This window comes from Bidens hawaiensis, unplaced genomic scaffold, assembly GCF_021521415.1.
Source record: "Bidens hawaiensis isolate Kalapana, Puna unplaced genomic scaffold, B.hawaiensis_p1.1 tig00036330_1, whole genome shotgun sequence".
NCBI classification, from domain to species: Eukaryota; Viridiplantae; Streptophyta; class Magnoliopsida; order Asterales; family Asteraceae; genus Bidens; species Bidens hawaiensis.
Window position 1 is genome coordinate 102572 of NW_027505406.1, and position 17587 is coordinate 120158.

Sequence of the window (17587 nt, forward strand, 5' to 3'; positions counted from 1 at the left end):
CAACATAGGATTTATTCAAAACCGAGCGGGTAAAGAAAACCTCGATATAAATTTGACCGGCTCGATTTTGAATAATCTTATGTCCGCGCATAGATAAAGTAAAACACATCTCAATGGTGTATTTAGATTTTAGTAAAACTTTATATTTTAAAAGTTATTAAAGGAAAACTAATTATTAGTAAAATTAAATATAATAATATAATATTAAGAAAAGAACAAAAAAATTCATAAAAACTCGTCCAGACCATTTTTTTCCTATACTAGTCGTCCCGACAAGTTTAGGGCGTCAAAATGTTCGTTCCTGGTTTTTCTTAGCCTGAAATAGTCGTCAAAACTAGTTTAAAATACCTACTTTTAGAATTCTTACAAATGATACATAAAACTTGAAACTTGTTTTTAAAAATACCTATTTTAGGAATTTTCCAAAAATAATTTTATTTGGTATTTGTAAAATTTGCAAAACTTATGAGTTGCATTGTTTCATTTAACATCATTAATGTAATATTACTTGTGGTTTTTTTTTTCATGCTTCAAATGTTAATACAAACAGTTTTTTTATATAAATTTGTAAACTATGAATGCAAAACTTTTTCATACACATAAAATAAATAACATAGAATAAATAGAAGTATAGATGTAATAATTTTTTTCAAATAAAACATGTACATACTACATATTGCTTAACATTGATTGGATTTTTGTTATTTGGATGATCTCGTGTATTATACGAGTTCTAAAGCTAGTTAATAAAATATATTAAGATAGTTAAATATGAAATATTCATCCTATGAAATCATTCATGATCACAATTATCATATTTATCCAAATAGGTAAAAGACGGAAACATTAAAAAAAATTAACGGGGATAGCGAATTGACGAAAATAACAAGATTCGAAAACCTCAAGGATCTAGCTGTATAGAAAAATATGTAGTAAAGCTGCGTGACTGGTCAGATCTCATACAAGAAAATAACACTTTATTCAAAAAAGTATTAAGAGTTAAACAACAATCCTACAGTGTGTAAGTCGCCAAGTCTTATAGCAAAATGTAGGGATAGACAAATAGTACTGGTTACCAATATCAAGATTGTAAGAAAATCAGGATCGATACTATTTTTGCCTATGACACCGTTACTGAACCGAGCTTTGTTTTAGTACAAGTATCAAGATTTTAAGAAAATGAAGATTGGGGGATTGAAAAATTTTAACTTTGATCAACAAAGTCAAAATCCCACTCTTTCCATGTTTACAAACATAACTTTATGACCAATATTAAAAGGGAAAATTCCCAAAATAGCCCTTTCTAAAGAGAGAAAACTCAAAATAGCCCTTTATTCCTCATAATTTTTTAGAATTTGGACTATCCATACGCATTGGGAAAAAATAATAATATAGCGGAAGCAGGCCAAATAACTAAGGAAAGTTAGGGAGGAGACCACCACCCACCGTCCTCTACCACCACCGTCGTCATCATCATCATCATCTTCATCTTCATCTTCATCTCCACCTTCTTCATCTTCATTTTCATCTTTATCTTTATCTTTACCGTTGGGTGGTAGACGGTGGTGGTGGAGGACGGTGGGTGGTGGTGGCGGATGATGGTGGTGGGTGGTGATCGATGGTAGTGCCGGACGGTGGGTGGGTGGTGGGGGTGGATGGTGGTGGTGGAGAACGGTGGGTGGTGGTGGTGGATGGTGACGGTAGTGGTGGTGGTAGAAGGCGAACGGTGAGTGGTGGTGGTAGAATCTCGTCTCTCAAGACACGAGATTTGAAAATCTCATTTTTCTAGAATTTGAAAATATGGACGGAAAATGTAGGAAACATAATAAAACAGTCTCCCAAGACGGTTTTTGAGAAAAGAAGTTTAGTAGAAATTTGAATTTTTACTCCAAGATTTCAAAATTATTTGGATTTTCCCTTCATTATTTTCCTAAATCTGGTCTACTTCCTAACTTTCCTTACTTATTTGGCATGCTCCCTCTATATTATTATCTTTTCCTAATGCGTCTGGAAAGTCTAAATTCTAAAAAAATTTAAGAAAAAAGGGGCTATTTTGGGCTTTCTCTCTCTAAAAAAAACTATTTTAAGAATTTTTCCATGTTACAAGGGGTGTTTTGAAAATCTTTAAATTTTTTAACAAACTTTATCAAATACTCTTTTTCTTTTCGACAAGACCCAAACACCCCATTCTAAAGCAAACCCCTCACGTAATATTATTGCCTCACTCTCCTCTTTACCTTTCTTTCTGTCTCTAGAAAACCAGAGTAAAAATAATGGGGGACAACGGAACCGTCGCCAGTAACCGGAAGAGAAAACCCAGCAGTTTCCTCGATCTTTTCAACACCGATTTTGATGTCGTGCAGAACAACGCCGATGTGTTCGAGATAAACGGTAAAGATTCTTCCTTCCGATTGTTTGCATGTCTGCCAACTGTTTATTTTTTATGGATAATAAATATTATGTGAGTTGTTAGATTCTTGAGGATTTTTTTATATTATTGTGTTTAATTAATGATTTGGGTTGTGAAAATGTATTTTTATGAAAGAAGAGCTCTGGGCATGTTTATTTTTATGCTTGGATTTGAGCTTTTTGTCGAGCGGGTAGCTTTGTGGCTAATTATATGTGATTTATTAGATTCCAGTATTCAGTAATGATTCTGTTCGGATCATTGTGATTGTTTGCACGCCTGCTGAATTTTGTATTATGTGAATTTATTAGATTCTTAATTTTTAGGTCATTGTTTGAATATCTGTTATATTTTGTTGTCTTAGGGCTAATTATATGTGATTTGTTATTGTAAATCTTGTTTGTGCTCTATCCGTAACATGTTGCTAAAATAACCAAGCACTAAGAAATAAGAGTAATCCGTATTCCATGCTGTCTTTCATTGCATCACTATTAATAATTATAGGGGTGTAAATGAGCCGAGCCGAGCCGAGTCCGAACTCGAGTAGGCTCGAGCTCGGCTTGCTTAGCTTATAGAGAGCTTGAGCTTGGCTTGTGAGTAGTTTTCAAGCTAAGCTAGACTTGGTCTCGGCTCGTTTACTATTTATTAGCTAATTATTATATATTTATAATTATTTTATTGTATATACATTTTAGTTATAGTTTTATATATAACATAATACATACTGTTTTGTTATTTCTATTGTAAAATTTTATGTATAATAGTTATTATTAAAAAAAATTACATATCAGATTACTTAAATTAAAATTAAATAAGCAACAAGCTCGTTTAGGCTTGTGAGCCGACTCGAGCTCGATAAGTAAAGCTCTGGCTCGGGTTCGTTTATTAAGCGAGTTTATTTTTAGGCTCGAGCTGTTAAAGTTCGACTAGATTAGAGCTTTTTTGCGAATCAGTCTCGAGTAGCTCGCAAACGGCTTGGCTTGTTTACACCACTATGATAGTGTCTCTGTCTTCTCATTTCTCGAGCATGTTGCTAATTGGTTCAATATTTGTTTTAAGTCATGTATGCTAAATGTTTTTTAGGGGTAATAAGTAATTATGTGATTTATTTGATATTTGACTTCTTGGCATGATAAACGGTGGCGATTCTTCAGATTGTTTGCTTGTTGCTAATTTTGTTGTTTTAGGTCTAATTATATGTGATTTATTAGATTGTAAATCTTGTTTAGGAGGAAATCTAAATTGGGGTGTAAACGAGCCTAGCCTGAACTCGAGTAGGCTTGAGCTCAGTTCGCTTAACTTATAGAGAGCTTGAGCTCGGCTCGTTTCGAGTTCTATTTTTAAAGCTCAAGCTCGGCTCTTGAGTAGTTTTTTAAGCTGTTAGTTATATATTTATAATAATTTTTGTATATATATTTTTAGTTATAATTTTTTATATAACATAACATATATTTTTTTGATATTTATGTCATCAGTTTTATATATAATAATTACTATCAAACAACTATATCTCAAATTAATTAAAATAAGATTATAAAAGCAAGAAGTTCGTTTAGGTGCGCGGGCCGGCTCGAGCTCGATAAGTGAAGCTTCTGCTCGGGCTCGTTTAGCAAACAAGCTAATTTTTAGGCTCGATTTGAGCTTTTCTGCGAGCCAATCTTGAGTAGCTTGCGAGCGACTTGGCTTGTTTACATCACTATTAATTATGATAGTATCTCCCTGTCTTCTCATTTTTCATGCACGCTGCTGGTTGGTTCAGTCTTTGTTTAAGTCATGACAGATATGATGTTATAAGCTGTATTTGTTTGTGAAATTATTTGAGCTATTGAGTAATGGCATTTGAATATGTGATGTTAGGTATGTTAAGTTTTGTCGTGCAGTCTGTTTAATTTTGAATTCAAAAAGTTATTATTTGACGTCAAATGCATGTGTAATGTTGACATTTTCTTTGTTTTTTTCTATACATATATTAGTCGAGACCACCACCGGTATCATCGCGTTTGAAGTTAAAGGCTCAGACACCATCGGTAGCATCAAACTCAAGATCCAGACTAAGACGCGTATTCCCTTAGACGAGCAGGAACTTATCTTAAATGGGATGGTCCTCAAGGATATCACTACTCTTGCCAACTTGCACATCAAGGACTCTACCTTCATGCTTGTGCGCAAATCAAGCGTCTTTATAAATATATCCATCAAGAATCCCGAAGGAAGGATCATACATTCTTTTGAAGTCAAGCCCACTGACACCATCGCCTCCGTGAAAGAGAAGATCAAGATTAAAGAAAGTGTTTCTGTCGATAATCTAGTACTGATCTTCAACAAAATGGTTCTTGGCGACGGTGGCACCCTTTTCGACTTCAACATTAACAACAAATCGGCCCTTACGCTAGTGCGAAGATCAAGGGGATATATGAAGATATTTATCAATACCCCCACCGGAGAGACCATTACCGAGTTTGTCAAGCCCTCATACACCATCATGACCGTAAAATCCAAGATCAAGAATGTGGTAAAAATTTCTCGTGACAAGCAGGAGCTGATCTACAACGACATGGTTCTCCAGAACAACAATACTCTTGCTGACTATAACATCAACAAAGACTCCACACTCACAGTTACACATGCATCAAGCGGATGTATGCAGATATCCATCAAGCCCCTCATCGGAACAGCCTTTACTCTGGATGTCAAGCCCTCAGACACCGTCGGCAGCGTAAAAGCCAAGATCCAGGCTAATGCACACATTCATAAGGTAAATATTCCCTGTGGCGAGCAGGAATTGATTTTTGACGAAATGGTTCTCCACAGCACCGATACTCTTGCTGAGTATAACATCAAGAAAGAATCCACGCTCACACTTGTGGCTATATCAAAGGGAGTCATGCAAATATTCATCAAGATTTGCAGCACCGGAAAGACCATTACTTTGGAAGTCAAACCCTCTGACCTTGTCCGTGATGTGAAAGCCAAAATATTTGCTAAGCAGGGCCATTCCCCGTGTAATCAGAGGCTGAGCTTTAACAAACGGTTTCTAGAGGATGGCCCTACTCTTGCCGATTACAACATCCACAAGGAATCAACCGTTCATCTTTTTACAAAATAAATCGAGGATGAATAAGGTATAAGATTAGACCTGTCTGTCTTATGGTCCAGTATTATAGTTACAGACGATGCGTTGTATCTTTTGATGTAGCTTTGTTTTGTAAACTTGATGGCTACGAGTACTTGAATTAGTTGGACTTTGATGTTCTCTTTTATTAACTTGATGTCTACAAGCACTTGAATTAGTTGGAAGGCACCACACTTGTGTTTAAACTAAAGAATGATTTATCAAATGGTTGGTTTGAAAAGAAGTGATAGGATTGATAAAATTTTGGAGCTGAGTATTGGTTAAAGGTATGTGAAATAAATAATAGATTACTTATCAATTTATGTATCAGTTATGCAATCTTTGTGTCTCATTATGATCTAGAGCTGCACAAATCGGGTACACCTTGAAAACCCGAACCGGTTCGGAACCGGTTTTTTTCAACCCGGGTAGAGAATGACACCGGTTCCAGTCAGGAACCGGTTCGGTTCCCGACCCGAACCGGTGCCCAGATATGCGAACTTTTAAGAACCGGTAGGGTATGAACCGGAACCGGTTTTTACGTAAAAACCGGTTCCACCGGTTTTTTTTGAAATTTAAAAATTAGAGCCGTTAGGAACCGGTTCCAACGGCTATATAGCCGTTTTTGACCGTTGGAACCGGTTTTTTAACTATAAATAGGGTATTTTCTTACTAATAATAGCAAGTTTCAAAACTATCAAACACACTCCAATTCCAAAACCATAAAACACACTACAAACCAAAATTAACCTTAAACCGACCACAAATGGCATCCAATGATGACGTTGTTATGGTGATCGAAACAACAAGATGCCCCGATGTTTGGGTCCATTACGATTTGTGTCTCATGACCGACTCACATGAGTTGGCACGTTGCAAATATTGCTCGAAGTTTCTTAAAGCAGGGTCCAACTCGACATTACGAAAACATACGAATAAGTATTGTCGAGAGAAAAAAAGATTGGAAGATAAAAAAAAGGAAGTGGGAGAGTCGTCCGGCTCTACAACCCAAAAATAAGTATTCCCGGATTAAAACGACGGACTTTGTTTTTTATGTTTTAGTTGTTATGTTTAGTATCGTTTATGTGTTAATAATGTTTGTAATAGTTAGTTTTTAAATAAATAAAATGTTCGTCGTTATTAAAAAAGTAACAAAAATTAATCGAACAAATTATAATAAAACATATAGTACAATTCTTCTTCGTCGAAACAAATAATTTTACCAAAACAAATAATTAGTCGAACAAGTTACAAATAATTTTACCAAAACAAATAATTACAAGTAATGGAAACAAGTAATGGTGAAACAAGTAATGGAAACAAGTTATATATAGGTTTGGCCCAAAAACCGGTTCCAACGGCTATATTACCGTTGGAACCGGTTCCAACGGATATATTGCCTCAAAAACCGGTTCCAACGGCTATATTACCGTTGGAACCGGTTCCAACGGCTATTTGGTGTCTAAAAAACCGGTTCCAACGGCTATATTACCGTTGGAACCGGTTCCAACGGCTAGTTTGACTTTTTGTTTGACCCTTGAAAAAAAACCCGTCGGAACCGGTTTTTCCGGGTACGACCCGAACCGGTTCCAAATAATAACCGGGTAGGAACCGGGTTGGAACCGGTACTGAAATATATATAGTAGAACCGGTCCCGATTTTCGGGTACAAAAATACCCAAATCGGGTATTGTTCCAACCGGGTTGGAACTGGAACCGGTTCCGGTTCGGTTCCACCGGTTAGGTTCCGGAACCGGTTTTTTTGTGCACGTCTATTATGATCCCCTCTTTTGTTATACATTTGAAAACATCAAAATTTAATGTAATATTTTACATAATAATAAAATTTATAAAATGTTTCATTTTATTATTTTTAATAGTGTGTTCAAATTAATATTTGAAAAAATCTAACTGAAACCAATAAAATGAGTTTAAATTGATAATGCTTCATGTATTTTCATGACTAGTTAATTTTGTTGTGGCGATAGCCCACGGGCCACATGTAGACAGCATACCCGAGTTTTCAAACCCATGGGCCATGGCTTCTAAAGATGGCTTAAAAAGCCCACATACACTTTTGACAATGGTTGTCATTTGACTGCCATGCCTTGGCCACCCACTCTATGGTAATTAAGAGTCTCGTATGTGGTTATAGAAGGTACTAGGTTTGAAAACTCGGGTACCGGTTTGCTCATCCCTACATACCGGTTACTTTTGGCACCAACTTTTTGTGGTTTTGAGCTAAGTAAATGGATTGAGGTGAATGGTAGTCATTGGGCTGGTGGTTTTGGATTCAAGGAATGAGATTGAGATTAATAAAAACTCGGTATATTGACTCAGAAGCATCATTGTGAGTTTTTGACATAAGATGGTATAGCGCCAACAATAATAGTAACACGACTCAGACTCGATAAGTAGTCATATTTATCACGTACAATTAGAAGATGTATAGCATAAAACACATTATTCTACATAGGTGATTCATGAAGATGTGTGACATGATTAAAATGAAATTTTGATATCAAAAGTCAAGGTGATGATTATAAGGATCAAAATGTGACTTACAATATCAAAAAGGCGAAACCCAAGGACTAGTTAAAGTTGGCAAGAAATCTGAATCAGAGGTGAGAGCTTTGATGCACGTGTACACCTTTAACGGGGAGAGAACTTCTAGAATATTATTGTTTAGCTACAAATAGGGACTTGTACAGTTCTTATTTAAGTGTGTTTCATGGTGTAAATCAACCACCCAAAGGGGAGCTCACATTGGATTGGATCGGTGTGGCTTTAATACATAAATACTTTGTACTGATTATGAGATCGTTTATTCTCTATCTTATCTTTTCATTGATCGCTTGATTTACACACCCCTCTCGATCATTTATCAAGAGCAGGTCCTTACATTTATGTTCGATCCGGTTTTAAGAGACTTATAGTTATCTTTATTAAAAGGAAATAAAAAAGTTCTTATAACTGTCACACCCCGACCAAAGGCGGCGGAATATGCCGAGGTGTAACGATTGTCCATAAGCACATGACACTAATTAAAGTGACAGTATTTAATAAACTCATTTCATTGCACAACATCGAAAATGTCACATAACAATTATCCATAAAATAATCATAAACAAGATATCACAAAATATGGCAAATTGATATTGTTCATTTTTACTAATATCCTAAGGTCTTTGATGTCGTTTTCTTCACAGTCATAAATCAACCAAGATGCAAACCTGCAACATTTCATAAAATAAAGTTTGTCAACACAAAGGTCGGTGAGCAATTCATAAGTTTAATCATATTAGTATATAATAAAGATAGCCACAAAACTTGCATACGAAACGATAAATAAAAGTGGTAATTTGGATAAACAGATATCGCTAAACACATTAGCGACACCTAGCTATAAGGGGATGCCAAATAGTCTAGGATTTTATAGTTATCGTTAATTGCATTACGTTAACGACACCTTGCTATAAGGGGATGCCAAATAGTCTAGGATTTTATAGTTCCACCAACCAAAAGCGATAAACACATAGGCATATAAGCATAGAACACCAAATCGAGCAATTATTTAGGTAAAGTATACAACTACGTTTGTGGTTTAAGATTCAAATATAAAGCATTTTGTTGAATAAGTATGAAATGTCACCCCCAAAATAAAAGATGGAAAATGGGGTATGAAGTACTCACCTTCAAGTAGTAAACTTGAAAGATGATAATTTGGAGATTTGTCGGAACGACGAGTTTAACGCACAATGCCTAAAAAGAAAAGAAGTCTTGAATTTAGAAAGGTTGTCTTGAAGGTCTTTAAACAAAATAAATGTTGAGAAATGTAAATAATTAAAGTTCAAGGTTTAAAATGTGACTATTTAAGAATTTATAATAATAACCCTTTAAAAATGTAAGTTTGCTCGAAACCGGGTTAAAGTATCTAACCTTAATATTTACTCAACCTATGTTAAGTAATAAGGTGGGTAAAATGCAAGAATGCAAATCCCTTTGGAATAAAGATACTAAAACGGGTTTTTTTTATCGAGTGTTCGGGTTGTCGGTTCGGGTCTTGATAATTGGTCAAACCCAAAGTCAACTTTCCAAAATATTGAATGTTATGAGATAACTCAATAAAATTTAATAAGACTTAATCAAGTATATAGTTCCATTGTTTTAGAACTAACAACGCACGTTAAGCGAGTGTTCGGTTTTGTCGGTCCAAACTTTGTTATGAGATCAAGTTGGATCCAACATTTCCAAGTACTTAAGAAAATATTTAAAAATCAATTTGTAACTATTTTTAAAGAAATATACAAGTCTTGATGGCTAAAAAAAACACACTTGTGTGTCTTAAGCGAGCAAGAATCGGTTTGGTTCGGTTCGGTTTCCATCTTACAACAAGTTCATAGATGGTTTCCACATGTCTAAACACTAAATAACTTGTATAATAATGTACAAATAAAAAAATACCAAAAGTTAACAATAAAGTCTTTAAACAAAAGTTCGGTTTTCGGTTCGGATCGTGTTTCGGGTTAAGATCGAGGTAAGATTCTACAAACCCATAACCATAGAATTTGTAAAAATGATTTTAGAAACTTAGATCTAACACTAAGTATGTTTAAACAAACAAAACTAGTAACAAAGTTCGGTTTACGGTTTAGAGCTATTTACGGTTAAACCGAAGCATAGACTCTTAAAAACCCATAACCATGGAACTTGTAAACATGACCAACAAACTAAAATAAGCAAGATTAATATGTATGAATAAGTTATATAGATGTATATATATCAAGGACACGAAGTCCTCCATGAAGCCTTGCCTTATGGGGTCCGAAACCTCACCGACCGGAATCGGAGAAGTAACTACCAAAGGTAAACAAGGGGTGTATATTATATATATGTTGCACAACCATAAACAAGTATTAATAAGGCTACATAAACTAATTAAGATGAAAGACCAAAATCCTTCAAGAACATTTAAGAAGATAACCTTGAATCTTTGATGTTTGAGAGAGTTTTTTTTTTTTGGAGTTGTAGCAAGGGAAAATGAAGAGGAAATGTGGTGTATATATAGGGTAATGTTGGTGGTCAAATATGGGTGTGAGACACAAGAGTTTTCATGCAAAATGGATCAAGACAAAAACACAAAACAAAATAATAATAATAATAATAATAATAATAATAAATAAATAAATAAAAATAAAAATAGGATGTTTTCAAGACCCAACAAGTGTGAAACAATATTGTAACATAAATCCATCATTTTGATTATAACATAAGCTTCGGTTTACAAATCGGGTCGGTTTACATAATAAACAAATACAAACAAGACCCGAAATTGACGAATGTCACAATAACTTCCTTTAACATTTATAAATACAAGACAATTTACTCATTTCAACTCTTCAAAAAAATATGAAATTCAAGTAACAGCCAACCTACCGTCGTATCATAATATTGTCCGCTTTCACCAGGAAGAACAACTACCGCCTAACAGATTTGCTTTTGGTTGTCCAGGTAGAGACTTTCTATGAGGTCACCCATCCTCATACTGCTCCGACAAATTCTATGTAACAGCTCAGCTACCGTCGCACCATAATATTGCCCGCTTTCGTCGGGATGAACCACAACTGTCTAACAGATTTACTTTTGGGTGACCTGGTAGAGTGGTAGGGACTTTCTAGGAGGTCACCTGATATACACCTGGGTGGGGTAACGGATCGAAACTTTAAACTGAGTTAACAACGGTAGATTACGATACATAAAACACCACGCAATCACACCCGTTGGGCGACCTAACTGATCCAAGGATACAGAGACACCACCTGAGATCAAATTAGGGTCCAAAGAACACCACCCAATTGGCCAAACTTGAGCTAGCAATGGAGATATGGGATTGGTTACTCACCAAAGAGAAAACACAACAATAAATTTAAACATAAAACACCACCTTTCATAATAAAACAAAGTCTAGTACATATAGGAGATTTTACCACACACGTCCTAAACTAGAAAAAAACTGACAAGTTAAAGTACTACATAAGAAACTAAAAGTACAACTACATAAGCATAAAAAGAAAATTGTAGCAAATAGTGGAAATAAACTACTAAAGGTGGTGTACGTGGGTTTTGTTTTTTTATTTAACCTCCATCATGGAGATCCAGTTTATTCCATGGTGACCCACGGTAACACACCTGTTTCCAATGACCTGAAAATGTTGCTAACCCACTGCTATCATCACCCATTCTGATATTACTCCCATATCGGGTTAAGAAGATGTCAAAGTGCCTTTATGGTGCGTTCCAAGATGTGAAGTGGGAGAGTTTGGATGTTACATTTGAGGTTTTGAATAAGACGACCTTTTTTATTTTTCATTTTTTTTTTCAATTGAAAAGGTATAAAGAACGGGAGGTGTGACGTTGACGCACCTCTAGTGTACCATTTATCATGCCCACGGTAAATGTGGGTAGCAAGTGCGGAGCGGATTCCAGCTGAAAGCATCTAAGTAGTAACCCCCCCCCCCCAATCCCCCACCCGCACCCCCACCCAAATGAGTGCTCTTCTATTCCGAATTTCACAAAGCCTCTGGTAGCATAGACGAGACAGCAACGGGTTCTCTGCCTTGCGGGGCTGAAGCGACAGAAGTTTTGAGAATTTAAGAGAATGCCACTATGAGACGAGCTTGCGAGGATGGAGTGACAGAAGTTTTGAGAATTCAAGAGAAGGTCACTGCGAGACGAGTCGTTTATCATTATGATAGATGTCAAGTGGAAGTGCAGTGATATATACAGCCGAGGCATTTAACAGAACGATAGAGTTGAACCTTGTTCCTACATGACCCAATGAATGCATTTTATACTATACTATTAAATAATCTAAAGTTAAGTGAACTAGACCACCTGAGCATGCTTAATTATGGAATTATCCTATCATCCAGTACCATTAAACGCCCAAAACGCGTTATGATGGAGAAAGTATCCACCTCCTTGTAAAGAAGGTTTCGTTCCCCTACCTAATTGATGTGGGATGTTATATACTATGGGACCAAAGATGAGGATAGAGATTACCAAACTGCTGGAAAACATTTGCAAATATATTGGTGGGTGCTAATTGCCTGGCTCAAGCGACGGCAGAATGGGGAGAATTGGATTCTCATTTCTATTTTCATGGAAAGATGACGCACTGTTTGAAAAAAAAAACATCCCGCGGTAGTTTCATGTGGGGAGAATTGGATCTCATTGAAGATCAATTGTTTAGTTTGGAGATTGTATTACGATTGGATACCAAAAATATATCAAAATGGATGACCATGCCAGATTTCCCGTCGCTATGCATATGGATTCTCAGCCACAATTTGTTGCTGGTTCATGGAGCGGTATAGTTACCTCTCCATCTTGTAGCATGTCTGAATTAATCAATGTTGTTAACTCAAAATGACTGTAACTTATTCTACCATTTGGCTTATTTGGAAGCCATAAACTTGTGACTTTCAGAGACTGAGACTCGGTAGCGGTTCAATTCGGACCTTCCAGTAATAAGTTTGTAGCGGTTTGATTCGGTATAGGTATAGTCAGGGCCGGCCCTAAGGGGGGCCGGGTGGTCGACGGCCACAGGCCCGACACTCCGCTAGGCCCATTGTTTTGTGTGGATTATATGTATTTTTATTAAAACAATATGTATATTTAGTGTTTGAAGTCAATTACATAACCACTAGCTTGGTCTGGTGGCAAAATGGTATTACTCCCAAGTCTCAACCAAAAGGTTATGGATTCTAATCTCATATAAGACATATTTAATCATATTCTATTTCTATACAAAAGATTTTTACACAACCTAAATTATAACCAATTAAACACATATCAAAATTAAATTATTTAAACCCAACAAAATACTCCTTTTATTTAAGCCATTTAAGCCCCAAAAGAATTTTCGCTTTCGGCCCGAAAATTTTTTTGCTTTCTCGGAGCCGGCCCTGAGAATAGTACTAAGATTTAATTAAAAAGAATTTATATTCTACATAGTTTATGATACAATAAATACAAAACTGATATCACAATAGTAAAATAAATAAATTAAACACAATAAGTACTTTAGGTGGGTTTTTTTTTTAAGTTCACGCACGTAACTAATGCATATAATAATAATAATAAAAAAAAAGAAAAAAAAAACTAACTGCGCAAATTTATTTATAAAAGTAACTCATAATCTCAATACAAAATGTAATATTGATAAACAAAACTAGCCTGAGATTGTAACAACAAATTGGTGTCATAACACATACGCTTATACATTGGTCCTACAAATGTCACTTTTCATTTCTATTTGAATCACATTTTACACCGATCTATCTCGTACAATGATTGAAACCCGCAAGGTCTTGGCCAAACCAATAGGAAGCTCGAGTGTGGGGTGAAAGACAATTCTACCCCTCTTCTTCACCAAATCATGGAATAGTATATAACCCTTTCCACTCACCATCACGACTTCCCCGTTGTTCCTACAAATTGCAGGCTTAAAATAATAATAAGCCCGTAAACGCCCAACGCGGTGGTGTTGAATTCATCAATCTGCATTTTACAAAAATGAAAAAAACATTAATCAAATGGTGTTATTTAGTTGAAAATACGGTTTCAAAAACCTACTTTAATTGTTTGTTTCGGTTTTAGCTCAAAACCGACCCCCGAAATGATCTTTGTGAAATGTTAAGAACTTTTTCAACAACGAAAGAAATCTGAGGTTTTTGGGTGAATTATTAATGTTTGAAATAATAGCTATCAACTTTTTTCAATACTGGATGTTAAGAACAATTAACATAAATATAGATAGTGACCTGATTTGATGTAAAAATTAACGCTATGAGTAATCAACATGTTGTAAACAAGACAATCGGCCCCCCCTTCAGTTCTCTGCACCATCATCATTGGGTTACAGAAGATAAAAAATTGAAGAATAGGCATAGGATTAGAGACGGTGCGGCGCTATAGACTAGAGTATATGATGAAAAGAGATCCAGTTAGGGTAGTTTTTTATAGGTGCAGTAGTCGATCGAATTAGGGTTAATTAATTATTTATTATTTTTTTGAAAGGTAATTAATTAATTATTAGCCGTTTCTTACTCTATTTCATTTTATTTTTTTTTGAAATGTTTAATTAGCTGTTTTATTAATTTATGCTTTTATGACAATTGACAAAAACATTACCTACAAATTTGTATCGAATAACAATATTTCAGTTTTCACATAACTCATTTCAAGCATACATTCACGTACATACTGAATTACATATGTAGGCGTGACAACGGAGAAGTGTGTGCTTTCAACTCAGATATCAATATGTGATTTATAATTAGCAGGTTGTATAACATATGCTCACTGTCGTAAATAACACTTAAATCTAGAAACAATCCCGAAAGAAGCGCACGAGCGATTTCTTGGATTCTTGATAAATATTATGATTTTGATTAAGATCCGGTCACGTTTTTTGCTTTCATCTCTAGAGTGATGGCGAGTAAAGATAGTATTTCATAATTGGAGCTTTTCGTTTTTGTTTAGATTTTTTTAACACTTAATTTGATGTCACGTATGAAAATAGACGAAAGATTCATGATGTAAACCTATTAAACTAATTTCCTTGTTCAAAAATCCCTAGTGAGGAACATATATCATATATTTCTAAAAAAGAATATGAAAACTAGTCTTGTTTGTCTAACCATATATATCTAATATGTTTATGAAGAGGTAGGTTCCAGCAGGGCCCAGTTGGACCCGCAAGACTCACCTTAAAGAGGGACGTCTGCGCAAAGACCAACTGGTTCCGCAGGACCCACCATGCTCAGAGAGATGAAGACCTTACGCGCAGTATGCCAGCTGTTCCCGCAGGAAAAGCCTCCCAATGGTGAAGTACCCAGCCTGTTCCAGCAGCTGCGGATACAAGCCATCAGGGAAGGCTACCCGCACTAATAGCAAGGCTACACGCACAAGGCACTAAATAATTCAGTAGTCACCTGAAGAAGGAATGAGCAAGGCGGGAATACTCCCGCCCAAATGAGCCAGTCCGTACGCTTCTGGAGGATCTTTTGTACTATACCTGCCAAGGTATGGACAAAATAGACAAGATCTGACCAAAGCAGCCCATGAACCAATCACAGGGTGACAGCTCACTGACAACAGTACGACGAGGAGCACGCTCTAGTACAAAATGTCACTATCAGCCGCTGCCTACTCACCAACCCTTGTCGTGGCACGTACATAGCCTGCAGTTGGTGGAAAAGGAATAGTACAGCCGGCCATGTCACTATCAGCCGCTGCCTACCCACCAACCACCAGCATGGCACGTGCGTAGCCCACAGTTGGTAGAAAAGGAATATTATACAGCTGGCTGTACCTGCTTGGAAACCTACATTCGGCTATAAATACTCCAACACCTTGGAACGGTATCATACACTATCTTATACCATCACATATCTTATCTGCTCTAGCTATTTCTCTTAATATACATTTATATTCAGAGCAATCTAGCCTGATTCTCACGCCGGAGGGCGGTCACAAGGAGGTACCCCCCCCCTTCTCAGTGACGAGCTCACGGTGTCTGTTTTGCAGGTCATCAGAAGAATAACCATCTTTGCCGGACCTAACCCTCGTGGGAAACATCTACTTAACCCTAAGATTATCCGTAATCTGCCGGGGTCACGTAGTGTTTCTTCACCAACATATCCTATTATCCTAGTAAAAGACAATGCCTTGTGTTTTTGATGTAGCTCTGTTTCTGTTACTTGTGGTGGGCAATATTAAAGTGCTTAATTAACTATTTTTGGGTTACATATAGCTCAGGTGGACTAGTGTTGTTGTGGGATAATTGGTGTAAATTTAAAGTGTAACAAGGTGTGGTTGTGTTTGTTCTTGGTGTTTTATTGGTTGTATTTTGGGTTGTGACCTAGTAACTTGCCAGGCGCGGCCCGGCCCGGTTGTATTTAGGTGGTTATATATATAGAAAATGCTTTTTATTGGTCTTTACAAAAATAAATAATACTTGGTTTGCACATGCGAATTGAGAAAAAACATAGGAATACACCTGGTCACGGAACACAAGTATACAAATATGATTGTAACAAAATGCATGAGGTATACACAATAAATCCGCATAAAAAAATTACACTACATGTATGTACATATACATTAAAAATGTACAAATCCAAGCCAACTAATGAAGTAACAACTCTGCAAAAACTAAGAACTACACACCAAAATTTCTTATACAAGTACACAACTTGCACCAGACTTAGTAATAAAAGATTGATTGAAATCACAAACTAAGGCTGAGGGGTGTGGAGCGCGAGAGGGGGCGCGTGAGCCCATCCGCTCGCGCCCCGGGGCGCGAGCACCACACCACCGAGGCGCGAGAGGGGCGCGAGAGGGGCGCGAGCACGGCTTTCAAAGCAGGCGCAAGGCCGCTAGCGGGAGGGCAGAGGCGTAAAGGGGTATTGGGAATGCGTGAAGAGCCGTTGGGATGAAGACCGCTCGCGCCCCCTCTCGCGCCCCTCCACACCAGGGCCAGGGGCGCGAGCGGGGGCTCCAACACCCATCTTATCAAGTTTCTCTCTCTGCCACACGTCACAATATTATTGGCTGGAGCCCCCCTCTTACTTAAATAGCAAGCGCAGGGATGATGATTGATGAAGATGTTATGTTTAGAGCGGCATGTCTTATGATCCATTAAAAAGGTTTTTATATGTAGCTTGTGTCTGCAAGTATTTTAATTAACTGGATGCATATTCTACAACAATATATTGAATGAATTTGTCATAAGAGGTTTATCACATGTGCATGGAAAGTTAGATTCAAATGAAGAAAAGAACTCAAATACATGCAAATGATGTTTACTAGTAAAATTATTGGTATGCACATGTGATGGTGAACGATACAAAAACACACGAATACACATGGTCATGGAAAAATATCCGGATTAAAATTAAACACTACATGTATGTACATATACATTAAAAATGTACAAATACAAGCCAAAATATGAAAGCAACAACTCTGCAAAAACTAAGAAAAGGTGTACACACCATAATT

At 36.5% G+C, this 17587-nt stretch overlaps 1 protein-coding gene across 1 annotated transcript; it reads left to right on the top strand.

The window, feature by feature from the left end:
- The first annotated feature begins 4114 nt into the window (after nucleotides 1-4114).
- Nucleotides 4115-5513, top strand: LOC143612989 (polyubiquitin-like). Its single transcript, XM_077086832.1, has one exon. It carries the CDS (start codon nucleotides 4341-4343, stop codon nucleotides 5511-5513), a length of 1173 nt encoding a protein of 390 aa, XP_076942947.1. The 5' UTR covers nucleotides 4115-4340.
- Nucleotides 5514-17587: the final 12074 nt, after the last annotated feature.

What these genes read in the sequence shown, in the direction of transcription:
- LOC143612989 (XM_077086832.1), top strand. Translation starts at nt 4,341, where the DNA reads ATGTTGACATTTTCTTTGTTTTTTTCTATACATATATTAGTCGAGACC.